The sequence below is a fragment of the Pituophis catenifer genome, unplaced genomic scaffold, assembly GCF_029215685.1.
Source record: "Pituophis catenifer annectens isolate HBS135680 unplaced genomic scaffold, rPitCat1.0.hap2 SCAF_3, whole genome shotgun sequence".
Classification (NCBI taxonomy): domain Eukaryota; kingdom Metazoa; phylum Chordata; class Lepidosauria; order Squamata; family Colubridae; genus Pituophis; species Pituophis catenifer.
In genome coordinates, this window is record NW_027256883.1 from 185,388,388 (window position 1) to 185,406,099 (window position 17,712).

Sequence of the window (17,712 nt, forward strand, 5' to 3'; positions counted from 1 at the left end):
TTGCGGCGCCAGAATTTAGGATTTAGAAGCAACTTCCGTCGAGAAGCGGATGACGATCATGACAATTGGAGAACTTCCGGTCTGCTTAAAAAAGCTGTCCGTGCGGTCCCTGTGGCTGCGCTTTAAAGGGTTCCGCTCCTCGAGTTGATGATAATATTTAAGGAGGGTTTTTTTTTTCACCCCTGTGTGTAGTACATTTTGATAAATGTAATAGTACTTCTAGTGGTTACTCCTAGGAGAAGAAGTGTTAGGCGGGAGGGCTGTTTGAATGGGTGGGCTTCACATTTTTAACACCGTCTTTCTTGCTCACGTTAGGGCTGATACACAATTCTGCAGAAAAGGTGGGCGATGGCCAATGCCCATTAAGATTTATTCAATTAAGTGATTTTTTAAAAAAATTGTTAATCACACAGCCATAAGCTACATAAGTACACTAGTTTTACTCAGTAATGTAAAAGTGATAGCATGTATTTGAATTGGTTTCAGTGACGTAGGTTTATTTTCTTTTTATTACATATTTGTATCGGATATTTTATCTCAGCTTTATTATTTTGAAACAGGATTTTTAAATAATTGGGGGGGGGACCCAACAGAGCATACCGCAAGAACATGGTACATATGTGAATCTGGTATGAAGAGTCTGCTTTACTTTTAGTCACTGAAGTGCAAAAATAGAGGGAGATTGAGACTGGCCACCCTTCTTGCTTCCTATGTTTTATGTATGGTTGTAAGTTCCCTAGCTGTTTTAGATGTTGGCTTGGAAAATTCTTGTTTGGTCCCCCAAGTATCTTATTTCCTATCCTTATATAAAGCATTGCAATCACACAGAATTCATGATGGCAGGATTGGAATGACATATATCAAAACACACAATAGAACAGGCAAATGGGAATGATGGCGCAGAGCTGAGTATGAGCAACGGAAGACAAAGCCGAGATATTATGAAGAGGAGAACATGAAAGTAGAAGCTGAAAGGTTACAGGTTTATTGGAACAGTACACACCTATAGACAAGGAAGAGAGAGTACAGTGAATTAAAACACTGGAGGTCTGTCTTGTCATCCAGATAGTGTAGACTCTACTTATGTTTACATTTTCTGTAATTTCCAACATTCATCAAGTCATAGCTCACAACTCAATCATTATGTACTTTGTGGATTAAAAAAGATGTGCAGAGTAGTAGCTATTATCACTAAAGTTTAGTATTGAAAGGAAGGAAGCTATTGTGGAATATAAACAAGTGGAGGAATTAAGTTTCAATTTAGGATTTAGATTTTTTGATAGTAGTCTTTTAAGTTCTTGGAATAGGATGTTGGAGTAGAGGAGACAAGACAATGTTAGGAAGATTGGTATCCAAGCTGGATAGTAGGAAAGAGAGAGAAAAGAAGATGGACTGTGGGAAGCTGATTTACCATGGCTTAGAGAAATGGAGAAGGCATTTAATCCAAAGTCTGCAGAACCTGATTCCCTGAAGGGTGACTTAGTGAGATAGCAGTTGACTGAGCACTATCTGTGGCCATTGGAAATCTTCATGGCAGGAGCCTAGATTATTTTGGGAGATGCTTGTTCCCAATTGTTTCTACCCATTCCAGCCGATCCAGCAGAAGAGACATGAGTCCCATCAATTAAGAAATGTCATCTGGCAGGACTTAGAAAACAAGCCTTTTCTGTCATGGCACCTGCCCTTTGGAACTTCAGTGTCTTGGAGATTAGGTTGGATCTTTTGAAAAGCCAATGACTGGTTCCTGGCTATTATGCTCTTAGTAGAACTGATGGCAGGTTAGAAATGAGATAGTTGACTTGCACTCGAAGCTGAAGTTTGTCTCCATTTATAGGGAGACTCTGTATGTGTGTGTGTGTGTGTGTGTGTGTGTGTTACTTGAGTTCATTTCTTATCAGCAAAACTTTTTTTGTCCGTGATCTGTCCCCGTCCACACACACACACACACAAACACAGCCAGCCGAGGGTTAAGGAAGCACTTGGCACACACCCAGGTCTTTATCTCCAACTTGGCAGCGATATACACACCGTCTGCCAAGTGCTTTTATTTCCACAGAAAACAGAAAGATAATATACTCAGCATACAAGAGTCCAACAAAAATAAATATTCCTCTCAGCAGTTTCGGACGATGCTCTAGTGACTATCCAAGGTTTATTTTTGTTCATCACAGGGATCACTGGCCACCACCCTCTATTATATAGTCTCTGGGGTGTGATCCAGTGACTCAGTTCTAATCCCTAGCACGCCTCCTGAGCTGCTGCAATTGTTTATCACGCCTTCGGAGGCGTGCGTCCAGGAATGATGTCTCTCCTTCACTCTCATCCGAGACACCTGTCTCCCTGCTAATCTCCTCTCCCTTGGCCGGCACCTGAGACAGTGCCAGAGGGGAGGGGCCTGGAGAGGGAGGCCTGGCTGACTCCTCTTCCTCATGCTCGGAGCTTTCTTCCTCCGATGGGATAGGCTCAGAGGGCGGGGCCACAACAGTCCGAGTAGAAATTAGAAGGGTTTGTGTGGTGATTTATTTTGATGTTGAAGCCAGACTGAGTGACTTTGTTGTTTCTCTAATTTTGGGATGGTTACATTGTTGTAGAATTAGCCAGTGTGATGTAGTTTGTGTGGGTTTTGATTGCATTGGTAGGAATATAGTTACCGTCCAGTTGTGAGAGTTGAGGAAGAAATGGCAGGAGACTATTTCAAGGAAGGGGAAACCAACAAGCTGTTAAAATCACCAGTGATGCTTGAATCTGTTGATAGATCTGTAATCTGTTGATAATAATTGACAAGTCTGTGTGCAATAGTATCTCATACATACAGATACTAATCACCTTTCTGAAGTGATGGTAGATTAGCACCAGGAAATGGTACATATTATTGAGACCTTGTTGGGTGATGGTGAGGATGTCATTGTCTGACATTTGCCCTCCCAGGTTTCAAGTCCTTCAGGAGTCTCTACACCCTGGTCAGAGGAAGGTAATCTTTAAAGCATCCCCTTCTATTCTCTGAGACTCTGCTCCAAAGATAATGGAATGTGAATTGAAATACGGCATATTAAGTTGGACAGAAGGATATTCTTTATAAGATGGATATTCTTCTGTAATGGCTATTCTGATGCCCAAGAGTGTCCCTTCCTGAACTGTTTGATTTGGTCTAGAGGCTGATATTAGAGTTCTTTCATAATTTGGCTCTGGGTGATTTCAATTTCCAGGCTGTCAGGAGTGATTTGAGCAAAGCTTGGAGTTGTCTGTGGTAATAATGAGCTTGCCCCAAATAGCCTAAGACCTTTGGGACAGTTTTGTTGAATTCCTGATCACCTACTGTCAACAGAAGGAGATCAGTGTGCTTGCTTCCAAGCTGCATCTGCTAATCAGCCAGTCTTAGTTGGTTCCTTGATTTATCAAGAACATCTAGGAGGTGAAGTAGCAGCAGGTATGCCTGGCATGCACTGAAAAAAACTATAAAAAGTGAATTTCACCCAAGACAGATGTGAACTCAAGCTTAAAACCTACATTTTGGTGATAAGGGAATGAAATGTTACTTATTTTCCCTTACTACATTGACAGATTGCTATAGAGCAATAGCAACCCTGTTTAGAGTAGTCCGCTTCCTTTAGGGAGAAGATACAAAACTTTTGACTTACTGTAGTGACACAGAAGTAATTTTTTTAAATATTTATATTCAAGTTTCTAGATCACCCATCTCCCTCAAGGAGGGGCTCTGCAAACAAACCTGGGATTCTTTCTAATTAATGGACTTTGATGAAGTGCACTAGGATTTGTTACCTGCTCCTCCTTACCTCATTGGAAAGCCAGAAAGGGAGAGAGAGATTGGATCTGGTAACTGACACCTCACTTTGAAAGGGGTAACACCAGCTCCTTTGAAAGAGACTATGATGTCCCACATCTTAAAGATGTTCTCTGGATCAATCTGGATTTGGCCATTATTATCCTCTTTTTAGCTTTCCCTGCAATGGCAATGCACCATAGAAGAAACAGATTATTCATTCAGAATACTTATCTGAACATGGGATGGAGATGGCATTGGTTGCTGTTGTAGATTATCTTTATTATAACTTGGTATAGGGTAGTGTCCATCCTGGTAATTTTGGGCCACTGGGGTTATCAGCCAATAGGTTGTTTAGTTGGCTGTTACAGGATTCCTCTAATTCCAGTCCATTTCCTTCTGCTGGTTAATATTGATATGAAACTGTTGGAGGAGGTAATTGGTTGGTTCTGTGTATTGTATTAGCATTCTTTGATCCTTTATCTGGAGGTTGTATTTGGATGAGATGAAAGGTATTGAACACAAACAAAACAGCTGTTTATTAAGGTTCCTTGGCATCTCTGGTGTCATATATCAACAGAGCAATATTGGCCCTAAAGGAGGAATCCCATAACTGAAAATTTCTCATTCTCAATACTGGAAGAGCTAATAAAAGCCAATAGCTTGGGGCGGGTGTCTTCACTTGTACACCTGTTGTGGCCCAGCCTCACAATAGCTCAACACTTCATCATCATCATCATCATCTAGGTGTAGTACTTGACTTACAACCAATTGCTCAAAGACAATTTGAAATTCTGACAGGCCCAGTGTAAAGGGTCTCATTTCTCTTTTTGCTAAGAGAAAAGCCACCATGAGCCACAAAATGAGTGAGCATCAGATACATTTATTTCACTTTTATTGAATACAAGAACAGTGAGCACACACGCATACATCACCAAGCACTGAAAGAGGATATGACGGAAAAGGATGGGACAAATGGGTGGAGGGGTCAGAAGGACAGAAGAATTAATGAAGGAATGACAGCATTTCAGTTGGTTAAGGTGCTTTTCAAATTAAAAAATAATTATGAATCTTTTTAATTCATGCAGTTGCAGGCCAGTTTTAGAATCAAGTTGCGGGATTTGTTGCAAACAAGCAGTTGCATTGACTGTCCCTATCAATGGAAAGACCCCCTCACCCAAAGAAAGCAAAGAGTGACCAACTATATCAGATGGCAGCAGAAGGTGGAAGAAACCATGATCTTAAGAGTATGCATGGCTTCCATTTTACCACAAATAATAAATATTATATATATATTAATATAGATATCTATATATAAGCCACATCTTGCTAGGTAAACAAAAAGCTAGTTTTTGTTAATGGCTACCCATCAGTCATGCTGTGGGAAGAATCCAAATCTATTTTAGCTTTCCTTTACTGTACTTGACAAGAGTTAGATTCTGGTCTTTTATAAATGGATTTTGAAGCAATTTATTTCCACAGGTTTTAGTGGCAGTCATGTATATCAATTCATATAGAAGAAGCAACAGAATGTACTTTATATATACCTAATTTCTGAGCTTTATTTTGAAATTAAAAATGAAATTAAGTTTGGGGGGGAGAATACTTTTTTTGTAACATTGAAAAAAACAACAACATGATAATGCCACCAAGATTTTTGTTCGGATTTTGAAATCAGCAGATGATGATTTTTGTTTTCTACATATTTTATGCATTTCTACATTTTTTGGCGTTTCGGTTTTAGGGCATCTCATATTCCAGAAGAATAAAAAGAAAAAAAAATCCTCAAAAAAATCTAAAGGAGAAAATCACTTGGATACATGAAAATTAGAAATGACTCTTACAGCATAAAGTTTATATCTATGCTTTCAGTGTTTAATTAGGACATTCCTACATGCCAGAAACAGATCCAATTTTAAGGAGCCATACTAACAGCCAATGGCCTAGTGTCTCCTACAATGGCAAACAATTTATGATATAAGGTACATCCACATTACTCCAATGATTATTACCATTTCCCATTTTTATTTATATTTCCAATTAGAGATAAGAGATGTCATTATCCGATTCACAATATGTAGAAGGAAGAGTATAAACTTTTTCATTTAGGTTTGTCTCATTTCTTTCTGCTTTAATTACTCTTGAGGTAATGAAAAGTGGTAAAGGACAATGTCTAGGTTTCATTAATGGCAGAGCAGTTTTTATTTAATAGTATCCTTACTCCCGAGCAGTATTTGCTGTTAGTAGTTTGGTTCTCTAAGCTTCGCAGCTTACTGCGGCAGATGAATGCATCTTCAAGAAACCCATGAATAAATTCTGTTCTGATATAGAATCACCATACTTAAAGAAGGCAGAGGTGCTCTTTCTCCCTGATAGATATGGTCTCCAAAGTTTCAATCTGACAAAATGAAACTGCACAAGAGGAGGACAGAGCAGCTTCTTTGGCAAATTTTCACATTCATGGATCAGAAACTGGAGCCACGTGATCGATAGGTTTGGAACCAAACTTTCAAATTTTGAAAAACTTACGTGGCATATGCAGTAACAACTTTGCCCTAAATAAACACTTTGCTCTGAAAGATAGCTAAATAAAGGCCTTGAACAATGAAGCAATTTGACCTCATTCTGTGTGGTGACCTTGTACTCCTCTTAAGCCTGGAGGATGAAGAGACACTGTTAATTGGCACATTTGAGGCATTCTACCTGGGCTGGAGTAACACTGATCCGTTTTGTTGCCTTTGACTCTTTCCATACTGTTGTATGTGTCTTAACCAGTGACAGTCACAATTTGTGTCACCAAACTCAAGTGAGAGATAACTTCCTCAGAATCCCCCCCCCCAATTCTTAGTTTCATGGGATACTGGCATAATCTAAAAGTCTTGTAATACATTAACCATTATCAATCAAATAATAATAATGTGAAAATGTCATTGTCACACTTAGCACTGTTTGTTTTAATATCATTCCCCACCCTCCCCAGTTATATATAATATCCATAACTTAAAAGCACATCAATATGAAATCTCTACAGGCTGCATTTTGTTCGGTGAGAAATCATATACATATCATTTTCCTTTGCTTTAAGTGAAATAAAGTCATAATTATCTTCAGCAGAATAAGACATTAGATGAGAAGAGGAAACATTTAAAAAAGGAAGGACCAATTGGGGGAAACAAAAGAATCCAATGATGAAGCAACAAGAGTAGCGTGGCGTGAAAATAAAGGATGATCACTGCACATCCCAAATTAGAAAATAATAAACAGAAATTATACAAGTGAATGGATTTTAATTCTTTCCTATCAGGGAATCATTGTGTAATTCTGCTTGTTTTGCTAGTTGATTTCTTGCTTTGTTGCAAAGCATTTTTGCTTTTCCATTCAGTGTGCAACAAATGAATTATGTGTTCTTTAAATGTAACATGCACAATGGTGGTTTATTGTATTATTAATATTATTACCATCATGATTTTTTTAGATCAGTTCAGTCAATTCTTCAATTTATTTGAAGAGGTGGTTGGTTTCGCTTGTTGCTGATGTTGCTGTTTTATTCATCTCCAGCATATAGCAGCAGTGCAAGGATGCATTTTGTTTCCTGTATATATAATATATAATATATTTGCTATTCCTTTTTATTTAATATTTTGTCTCTCAACATTATTCTTGCAGCCAGGACGTTCTATGTCTCAGTGAGGAATCCAGCATAAAGGCCCCTTCTTTACTTCAAAGTTAAAATAGATGCCAACTTCTAGAAATACAAAGGTCAAGATTCCTATACAAGGAGAAAGAAAATAAGAACATAAATCAATACATACAATATCCATCCTTTATCAATATAATACTACAAGCTTGTTAGACTTTTTGCAGTTTAATATTCTATAACAGCTTTAGCTATTTTAACAAGACTATATTGTATCAGGTATGAAGTTTTTGCATATTACAGAGCATCCTGGGGTCTATTTTGGGATATCCCTCATTAGTACAGAGGAGAGCACCATTCACTCTAATTGCTTTACTGTGTGAAGCCCATAGAAAACATCCTCTATCGGAGGATGTTAATCCATTAGGACCAGACTTTCCAAGCAAAAACGTCTGCTAAGCATTCAAAATGGCAAGATTCTTAGCCAATTCTCATTCTTTTCAATTAACTCATGCTTATCCTTAGTTATAAATCTGAATAAAAATATAGCAGAGCTCACAAATTTACCGTACTACAATCAAGATAATCCTTCAACACAAATCGCATCAGTCACACATAGTTTTGTTTAATTAGCCATTTTTGAGAGAGCTCGGTATTGTCTCACTAGAAGGATGCTTGATTTGAAAGCTACAATCTTTGTATATCACTTACTATTCTACTGTGATTTGGCTTGTCAAGATCATATTTCTCCATGCTTTCTCCACATTTATACCCACCTGAGGCTTCTTGTCCTTTTCTTCTGGAGATGGGTCTGTTTCTCTATATACTACAGCTTTGGTTACCAGCATATCAGGATGCTGCAATTTTGCCTCCTTGATGGCTAAAGCCAAAGCCTACGGAAAGAAAATAATTCACATTCAGTAGTATTTCACTTATGTCATTGGAGGCCAATTTTTGGCTCGGGGGCCATGAGTAGTCCAATTTCTGCACTTTGCTAGGTCCCTTCCTCAAATTTTAAAAGCATTTTTTCTACAACCTCTTCAGCCAAAAAAATGCTTTTAAAAGTTAAAAAAAAGCCTCTGATGATCGTGCAGCTCAGCTGGGATCGTCAGAGGCTTTTAAAAGCATTTTTTCTACAACCTCTTCGGCTGAAGAGGTTGTAGAAAAAATGCTTTTAAAAACCTCTGATGATCCTAGCTGAGTTGCCTGACCATCAGAAGCTTTTAAAAGCATTTTTTTCTGCAATCTCTTCGGCCGAAGAGGTTGTAGAAAAAATGTTTTTAAAAGAAAAAAAAGCCTCTGACAATCAGACAACTCAGCTGGGATCATCAGAGGCTTTTAAAAGCATTTTTAAAGCATTCTTAATGTAAGAACAAGTGAAAATAATTTAAATAAAGAATAAATGAAGGAACACAAATTTATACTGTGAATGGCAAAATCATTATCTCTGTTCACATGGATATTCCTAACTATCAATAAGCACAGCTTCACATTGTACTGAAGATCATAGAGCTCTATATTTCCCCCCTCTCTTTCATGGTATTGTGAATTAGGTCTATATACCAGAAGTATATCTATAATAGTATCTAAATTATGCAAATGTGATTACACTGTTATCCGTATGTCTGTGTCACTAGAACTGGAAAAAAATGTAGTGCTCTTAAAGCACCAGTGTCAAACTCGCCGCATCACATTGCCATCACGTGATGTTTTGCAACATTTTTCCCATTCGGGAAGCTGGGGTGGGCGTGGCCTGCATGTGATGCATCTGACCCACGGGTTCCCAGTTTGACACCCCTGTCTTAAAAGTATTTGCATGCATACGTAAAAGCTGGAAGGTGGATACAAGGTCTGCAGTCCCACCTTGTATTTCCTCTGACTTTCACATGTTCAAGCAGAAGAGTGCTGAATCTTGTTATAGTAACATCCCCAAACACGCAGAGAGCTGTGTATTTGCATCTAAGCATGATAAATACAACATCAGTTCTTCAAGCTAAATATATGGATGTTAGAAACGGTAAAGGGTAAAGACAAGTTTTTAGATGAGTACCTGAGCAGGCATGAGCAAGGAAAGTTTTGGGGATTGTGATCTTCCTAACCATTTAGTATCAAGGTTGCCCACAGGTGCATGCAATAATTCTATCAGGAATTCGGTGCACACACAGGAATTCTAGGACTAGACCTTATTATCCAAATTTCCATTTTCTGCACCAAAAAACTAAATGAAACTAAAACAGCTTCGATCACACTAAAGAGTCCAATAATACAGATGGGCATATTGCTGGGTTTCATTTCAGCAGTTAGAGGCCTCTTTCTCAGGCTTCTTGTTATGTCCGCCATACACAACTTTCTCTCTTCCTGCCTTCCTATCTTGAACCATAACACCTCCATAAATAAAAAGGACAAGAGTTTCATTCAACTTCCTAGCTAAAAGCTTCCATTCATACTTGGTCTTGATCCACATCTTCATCACCCGTTATGATGATTCGTTTTTCTATTCTGGTTTCAGAAAATCCTCCTTTCACAGTCTGGAATAAAAAAGAAAATAAATACTCAGAATGATATTGTAAATCCCATGTCTAAAACTGTTTTGAATGATAGCTTTTGCTTTACTAGGGCACAAGAACTCTGTGATTAATTTGACACAAGATATCAAGCTAAACTTTGCTTACTCGTGATTTGTTGAAAATCAACAATTGGCTACTTCAGGCAATATACTGTGGCATAAAAACTACAATGCCTAATAAAATAGATTATGGTTTAGACTAAAATTTATGACAATCATTCCTTTTTTACAAATATTCTCTTGGGAGTAAGAAAATAAGCTACATTTAATTATAGGAGAATATTAGACGGCTTGTGATCCACTGGATCATCCCTTCAGAGACTTTTCCTTACCTAAACAGAGAAACAGAATGACTAAGGGTAAAAAAAAGGAACAACTTTTAAATTCCTGCCGACTTGACTGCAGCTGATTACCCTCTGGCAGCCAGTGGTAGGGAAAGGTCTACCAGCCTCTGAAAGGCTAGGTGTTCTAGGCTTCCTTAGAAAGTATACAGCACAATCTTAGTCCCAGCAAACCTCTTTAATTCACGGCTGTGAATTATTGTCATTCCCAGTCTGAAAGGATTCTCAAACAGTCTTTCAGGGGAGTGTTTACAAACACCCACTTCATCTCCCTTGGAATGCTGCCAGAGAACTAATTGCCACACACAGGGCAAAACTTAGCATACAGTCAAACAGAACTTTTCCAAAGCTTTTATCAACCGGATGAACTAATTGTTTCCTATAAAAGCTCAAGTCCCGTTCACTCCTCTTTTATATCTTATGGGAGGGGCCAATCATCTCCAAGTCTTACTCCGAAGTCGACCCTGTTTTCTTAATTGTTCCTGTCTTCTGGCAGTTCTGTGCATGCGCACACTGGGAACAGGCTCCCACTTGTCTTCTGCCTCGCTGATGTCAAACTCCAGAGACTGCGGAGGCAGCAAAGAACTACCAGATGGCCTTGGCCTCCTCTCTGCCTCTGACTCAGAGCCCTCGTCCGAGCCTTTCTCAGACTCCAGGACTGGCCCATGTTCCTCCCCAACCTCATCACTGTCCAAATCTGCTGCCAGCTCTGCTGGCCCCTGGCGGGCCACAACACTAGGATGGGAGTTGTCTGTCTGTTCTCCATTAGCCAATGGAGCGGCCAGCCTACCCAGTTTCAGAGGACTATGGCTGGGCCAGTCTACTGAATCACTGGGTAGAAGCCCAGCAGCATGAAAGCACTGAAGCTATCATCAACGTGCCAAATTTCAATGCCAAGAGAATTGTGGATACTGGATTTTGGACATACTCTGTAAATTAGCCCATTTGAAGTACATTGGTTCAAAAACTGTTGCCCTAGGATGCCCTATTTTGCCCAGTTAAAGGTTAAAGGTAAAGGTAAAGGTTCCCCTTGCACATATGTGCTAGTCGTTCCCGACTCTAGGGGGCGGTGCTCATCTCCATTTCAAAGCAGAAGAGCCAGCACTGTCTGAAGACGTCTCCATGGTCTTGTGGCCGGCATGACTAAACGCCAAAGGCGCACGGAACGCTGTTACCTTCCCACCAAAGGTGGTCCCTATTTTTCTACTTGCATTTTTTACATGCTTTCGAACTGCTAGGTTGGCAGAAGCTGGGACAAGCAACAGGAGCTCACCCCATTATGCGGCACTAGAGATTCGAACCGCTGAACTGCCGACCTTTCGATCGGCAAGCTCAGGGTCTTAGCCACTGAGCCACTTCATCCCTGTAGTTAAAGGTTAAAGACACACAAATTTTAATAGTATATAGATAGATGTGATATTTAGAGAGGTACAATGTGCCTCTTATCTAGGAAGTGAGATGTAAGTCTGACCACTGGAATAAGATGATATTCTGTGTTCCTGCACTAATCTTACCTTGGTAACATGGGTAGTTGTGGAGGTGGAGAGGGTTTCTGCAGTGGCACCGAAAAGGCTGGTGAAGGCTTCTTTGCCAACAGCACCACTGGTAATCTATAAACATATGCAAAACATGATTCACATCAACAGATTTACAGTTCCTCTAATGGGTTTAAGTTATGAACCCTGATACTCAGCTTTTTCTAACACAATTTTGAAGATAAAGTTTATATTTCTCCAAAGAAGATCATAATCAAATTTTTGACGGCAAATAAATTTGATCTCTTACACTGTTTATTTTAAATCAACTTAGTTCTGAAAAAAATGTTTTTGAAAGTTTTGCAAAATCAAAAAGTAATCTTAACAATGTATTCAGCTTAAGCATTTCTTATTTGATCCAGATACATTTGCAGTTTCTGAAATCCTACAACAGTTAGAAGTTTTGAAGCAATTATCTACATCTTCTAAGGCAGTAATTGTCCTTTCTAAGGATTTGAAAGAAGCTGATAAGTTGATATTATTTATTTACATGAGCTTTGAAATACAGCTTGACTATCCTGCTCTGGTAAATCATTGGGTGGGGAGGGGGTGCATTAAACTATGCCAATTTATCCAATTGTTTCATGTAACTGTTAAATAGGAGTGGACAAAGAGATGAGATATCAGGTACTCCATATAGAAGGGACCTTAAGTTAGACTTCATCCCTGCTACCGATACTGACAGGAACGACTATAGAAAGGAAGCAACTATTGTAGAACGGTGCCCTCCCCCCAAATTCCTAAATTTGTCCAGAAGGATACCAAAACTGTTGGTATCAAAAACTGAGACATATAGGACAGACATACCACCCCCATCCCGTTCACTCCAAAGATCATGCACAATTGTGACTAATGCCACCTCAGTGTCATAACCCAGTCTGAATCTTGACTGAAAAGTATCAAGATAAGAGTCCCAGGAAAAGGTCCAGAATCACAACCTTAATGGCATCTGAATAATAATATGTTATTTTCTATGTACTTAATCATTCCAGGCTGAACTGTGAATGCCCATACTACAGTTATGTCTTCTTCAAGTCCAGTGAAGAATTATCTATCAGACCTACTATTTCTGTTTCAGATTCTTTTGTGTCTTGTAATTTTATTACTGATTTAGGAAACAAGGATGGGATGGTTCATCGGAAAATATGAACAATGACTTACTGGAGAAATGGAGCGAAGGTCTGCAGTGCCTTTTGTAGGTTTGGTACTGTGATCCTGGAAAAACAGACAAGGGAGGATAGATGCTCAAAGACACAAGGAAAAATCATAAGAAATTTCATCCACTAATTTGTTCAGGGAAATAAAAATACTTATTCTAAAATATAATCTACTGTATCCTGAATGCCAACAGGTGAGCAAAATTATCAGTTGGTGGGATTTAGGGTTTATATCCATAACATTTTAATATTATTCAAAAGATTTAAGGAGTTCCCAACATGTTTTGCATCTCTTACATGATTATTTATTGTCAAACTAGAAATAATCCAGAGCTCATTTTTTTTAATTAACATGTATCTTATACATTTTATGTCACATTTTAGCAAAATAATTTGGACTCATTCAAATCCATTAAGGGGCTATGTGAGAGATGGCCAGATTTGTCAAGCACCTAGGGCAGTGATGGTGAAACGTTCTGGCACCGAGTGCCCAAACCGGAATGCGTGTGTGTATCTGCCAGAGCGCTCGAGCGCCGAAAACCTGAAGACCAGCTAGCCGGTGCACATGCGTGTGCTGGTTAGGTGGTCTTTGGGTTTCCGGCACTTGTGAAGACCAGCTGGCTGACACGCCGGAAATCAGAAGAGCAGCTGGCGATGGTGTATGTGCCGATAGAGTGGGTTCTGTGTGTGCTACTTCTGGCACGCGTGCCATAGGTATGCTATCATGGACCTAGGGTCATCTCTTATGAATATAAGGACCCCAGTCAAGATGAACTGAAAGGGGAAGGAATTGGAAAAAGATCACAATCTTTCATTTTGCCTCCCCTTTGTTATTTAATATTGGCCAAGAATGATGGTGCCTATAAGAGGCCAGGAGAGTTGGAAAAGGACTAAGTGCAGAAAGTCTCAAAATGGAACTGAGATACAGTTGAAGTGACTGCTGATAGCAAAGATAGACATAAGAGTCTGACATTCACCCTGTGTCACAGAGGGCCTAAATTGAGAACGCTGCAATGCTGACAAATGGCCAGGCACCAATGAGTTCCATATGAATAACTTACTGAGGTTGTAGATATAGTTTCTGGGCTGACAGCGTGGGAAGTGGTTACTGCCTCTTTTCCATCTGTAGTGGTACCATCAACCTGAAAAATGAAAACAATAAAAGTCAACAAAAGTAGAGCTGTTAAATGCACATTCCATGTAATTCTATACAAATTAACTAAAATATATTCATATAAGATAGTATATTACTTCAATCTAGTCTTCTATTCATATATTACCCTGTTTCTGCCAAAATAAGACATCCCCTGATAATAAGCCCAATCGGGCTTTTGAGTACATGGCAATAAGGCCAAGCGCTTATTTCAGGGTTCAGAAAAACATAAGACAGGGTCTTATTTTCGGGGGGAAACGGTATCTTAAAACTTGATTATAGATTGAGCATTTCATGTCTTTAAGATGTATTTAAAAACAATAAATGGTGTGTTTAAGATGTATTTAAAAACAACAAATGAATATATCACTAGAATATGTAAATTATTTTTTCACTAGGAATTTTAGTAGGCTGCTTTGCCTATGGACTTATGAAACACATTTGTGCTTCACTTAGAGTAGAAATTAGAGTGTGCAATTTAATTTATTTTTTTAATTTTTGTTTATTTTTATATGCCGCCCTCCTCCAGACTCAGGGCGGCTTACAATGCGTTAAGCAATAGCCTTCATACTTTTGTATATTTTATACAAAGTCAGCTTATTGCCCCCACAAACCGGATCTTCATTTTACCCACCTTAGAAAGGATGGAAGGCTGAGTCGACCTTGAGCCTGGTGAGAACTGAACTCGCAGTAATTGCAAGCAGCTGGATGTTAAATGCTGCCTTTAGTAGGAGGCATAAAGTAATAAAGTAACAGTTGTAAGTTACCTGTGAAATATCTGTTGTACCAATTCTGTGTTGCACAGAGCTGTCTGCTTCCACTTTCTTTACAATTTCTGATTTCTGATTGAAGGACTATCAAAGAGATAAAAAAGGGATGACAATCCAAATATTGTTAATTAATGACAGAAATGGCTGTTTTGTGAACAGTCCTTTTTGTGTCCAAAATATGCATTTTTAATTCTCATTTTGTCAGATGTCATGGTTAATCAAATAATTCTTGCTGATTTAAGCTCAAGAATTTTATGCCAGAGCACATATTTGATAATAAAGGACTGACTGAAAATGTATAAACTATATCATATGCTATTTCTATAAAAATTATAATCTGGAAAAATGGAATTAAAATTCAAACTGGCAAGAAAGCAAAGATCTCCAATGATTTGTTGTTGAGTGAATAGTTTTTTAATCCTGTTTTTGAATATAATCTACCTGTTTCAAATGCAATTTCACTAACTATAGTAACAAAGATTAAGCCAGTCTTGCTCTTATAAATCCATGACATTTGCCTAATTTTAGAATTTTACATTGTTTCCCCCGTATGTTTTCTTCCATCTTTGACCTTTGTTTTAATCAATTTGGAAAGACAATTATTTTAACAGTAGAGTATCTGCTTTTTGATTTAAGAGCATCAGAATAGCCAATTGTCATTTGATTCAGCTATGATGCTCATTTTTAGTTACATTATACATAAATACCAAGCATATTTAATACAGATATTATTTGTTGAATTCATGCAACAAAGAGAATACACAAATACAACACACCCAATACAATGGAGCAGCCAGGCAAATGCAGTGGGTTAAAGTGTGATGTAACTTCATGATTAAAGGGATCACAAATCCCCTCAGAGGACAAACATGCATTTGAATGTCAAAAACAATCATGCAGACAAGACAGTCACATTCATGAAGGTAAAATGTTTTAAAAGGCTATTAAGAAGTGGATATGTTCTTTCAAATATGAGATGGACACCTGATCAAGCGGTGCAAATGCCAAGACAGACATTACTGAAATGAAGACATTTAGACACATCTGTGTATTGTGTCTTCTTTTGTACCTCTTCTGGGGTTACATGATAAACCTTATCTTCATCCATTGCATCACCATCTTCCTTGAGAGCTGGTCTGTCAGTTTCCTCAGTAGAAATCTGACCCTCTGCTTCTCCATCACTCTTTTCCTTATCAAGCTCAGGGAGACTCCGTGAGAAATCTTCAAAGGCTGCACTTTGGTAGTCACCAATGACAGTGAAGTCCACCTCAGCCTCGAGGCTGGAAGTTGAGCTGACAGTAATGCTGGAGCACTTGCGCTCGATGGCCAAATGGTTGTCTTTCAGGAAGACCGAGTCTCTCTCCTGGTCCTGGTCTTCATCCCCGGTATCACTTTCAGGAGCCCTGTGCCGAGGCAGCTTAGATTTCTCCTCTGTGCCCTCCCTCAATCCCGCTCTCTGAATGAGACAAAAGGGAGGAAAGAAGCTAAGGCTCTAAGCACTGAATGGCAGATGGTAGCCATCAGAAGCAATGAAACAGAGAAAAAAAGAGTGAAGAAAAGCATCAAAGAAAGGGTGTCAAACACATCCCAAAAATGATCACCAAAACTCGTCTCACAGCAGATTCTCTACATGGAGGAGACAAGATAAAAGATTGTTTTCTTCTACTTACAAAATCGCCAGGAGGAAATAAAATCGTGATTTTTGAAAATATCAATCCAAATAAATGATTGGATATTTTATACGAAGAGGAGGTGTGTGCAAAAGAGCAAATGTTGTAAGATATTTAAAAAGAAACTCAAGACGCTCACTGATTGTTGGAAAGGGTAGAAAACATTCAAAAGGAGGGGAAAAGAAGGAAAGAAGAAACGGGGGAAAAAGTTTAAATGAAAAAGATGAAAGCTAAGATTGAATTTTTGCACATATTGCAGGAAAAAGCATTTGTCAATTTCACTGAGATCAAGTCAACATGTTTTTTTCTGGACCTTTATTATTTATACCTCACTTCAGTTTTTACAAGGGCTATCTGTCCCGAGGCAACATAACATTTGGATGAGAAGGGCTTGTGTTGTGAATGCTCTCATCTTGTGGCTGAGAAGCCATCAGAGGAAGCATGTTTTCATGTTCTCTAAACAGGATTTTAATCAGTGTAATTGACAAGAAAAATCAGAACAAAAGAGATATCTCTTAGCTCTTCTTTGAGGGCTACACATATACCTCTCAACTGCATTACAGTTTTTACTCAGTCTGGCCCAATGGTTGTTTTTCAGCATAATATTAAAATATCATAGAATTATTCAATCACATCTCTGTTAGGTCCTGAGCCAAAAGTAATTTAAATCGATGAATAGGAGCCCTACTGAAATAAATATTACCTTTTGTCCAGATTCTGGCATGTTCAGAGGTATGAGAAAAGATATTTGAAACACAGATAGGAATATATTTATATATATTTATATATACAAGCATCAAATATATCTACATAAATAAATATATATAATTATACAAATACTGTATATATATAGCAGCTCAGTAAGCAAGGAGAAGGGGTGGTGGTGCATGGCTCGCCATCACTTAGGTTGAGCTTTTACACCACAAACACAAGCAGTTAGTAAAACAGCACTGAGACCTGAAGGGCCACTGGAGGAGCAGCCTTTAAACTCTCTTCTTTCGGACAGGCTTTTACTGATAGGCCTGACAAATCCTTTTCTTCCCAAGTTGTTTCTTGAAATTTGCTCTAGATTAGAGAAAAGGAATTAGTTTTATGGAGCAGA

At 38.5% G+C, this 17,712-nt stretch overlaps 1 protein-coding gene across 2 annotated transcripts in view; it reads right to left on the reverse strand.

Moving 5' to 3' along the window:
• Window positions 1–6,981: 6,981 nt before the first annotated feature.
• EPB41L1 (erythrocyte membrane protein band 4.1 like 1) overlaps window positions 6,982–17,712 on the reverse strand; it is a 169,885-nt gene continuing 159,154 nt past the window's right edge. The window contains exons 15-22 of one of the 2 annotated variants that reach the window (XM_070941697.1): window positions 16,010–16,396; window positions 14,938–15,024; window positions 14,079–14,159; window positions 13,022–13,075; window positions 11,840–11,935; window positions 9,866–9,946; window positions 8,195–8,311; window positions 6,982–7,550 (exon numbers count right to left, since the gene is read on the reverse strand). In XM_070941697.1, coding sequence (XP_070797798.1) covers window positions 7,542–7,550; window positions 8,195–8,311; window positions 9,866–9,946; window positions 11,840–11,935; window positions 13,022–13,075; window positions 14,079–14,159; window positions 14,938–15,024; window positions 16,010–16,396 — 912 coding nt within the window. In that variant the 3' untranslated portion in view covers window positions 6,982–7,541. The remainder of the gene's footprint in view (window positions 7,551–8,194; window positions 8,312–9,865; window positions 9,947–11,839; window positions 11,936–13,021; window positions 13,076–14,078; window positions 14,160–14,937; window positions 15,025–16,009; window positions 16,397–17,712) is intronic. The other variant, XM_070941696.1, reaches the window with a different exon arrangement.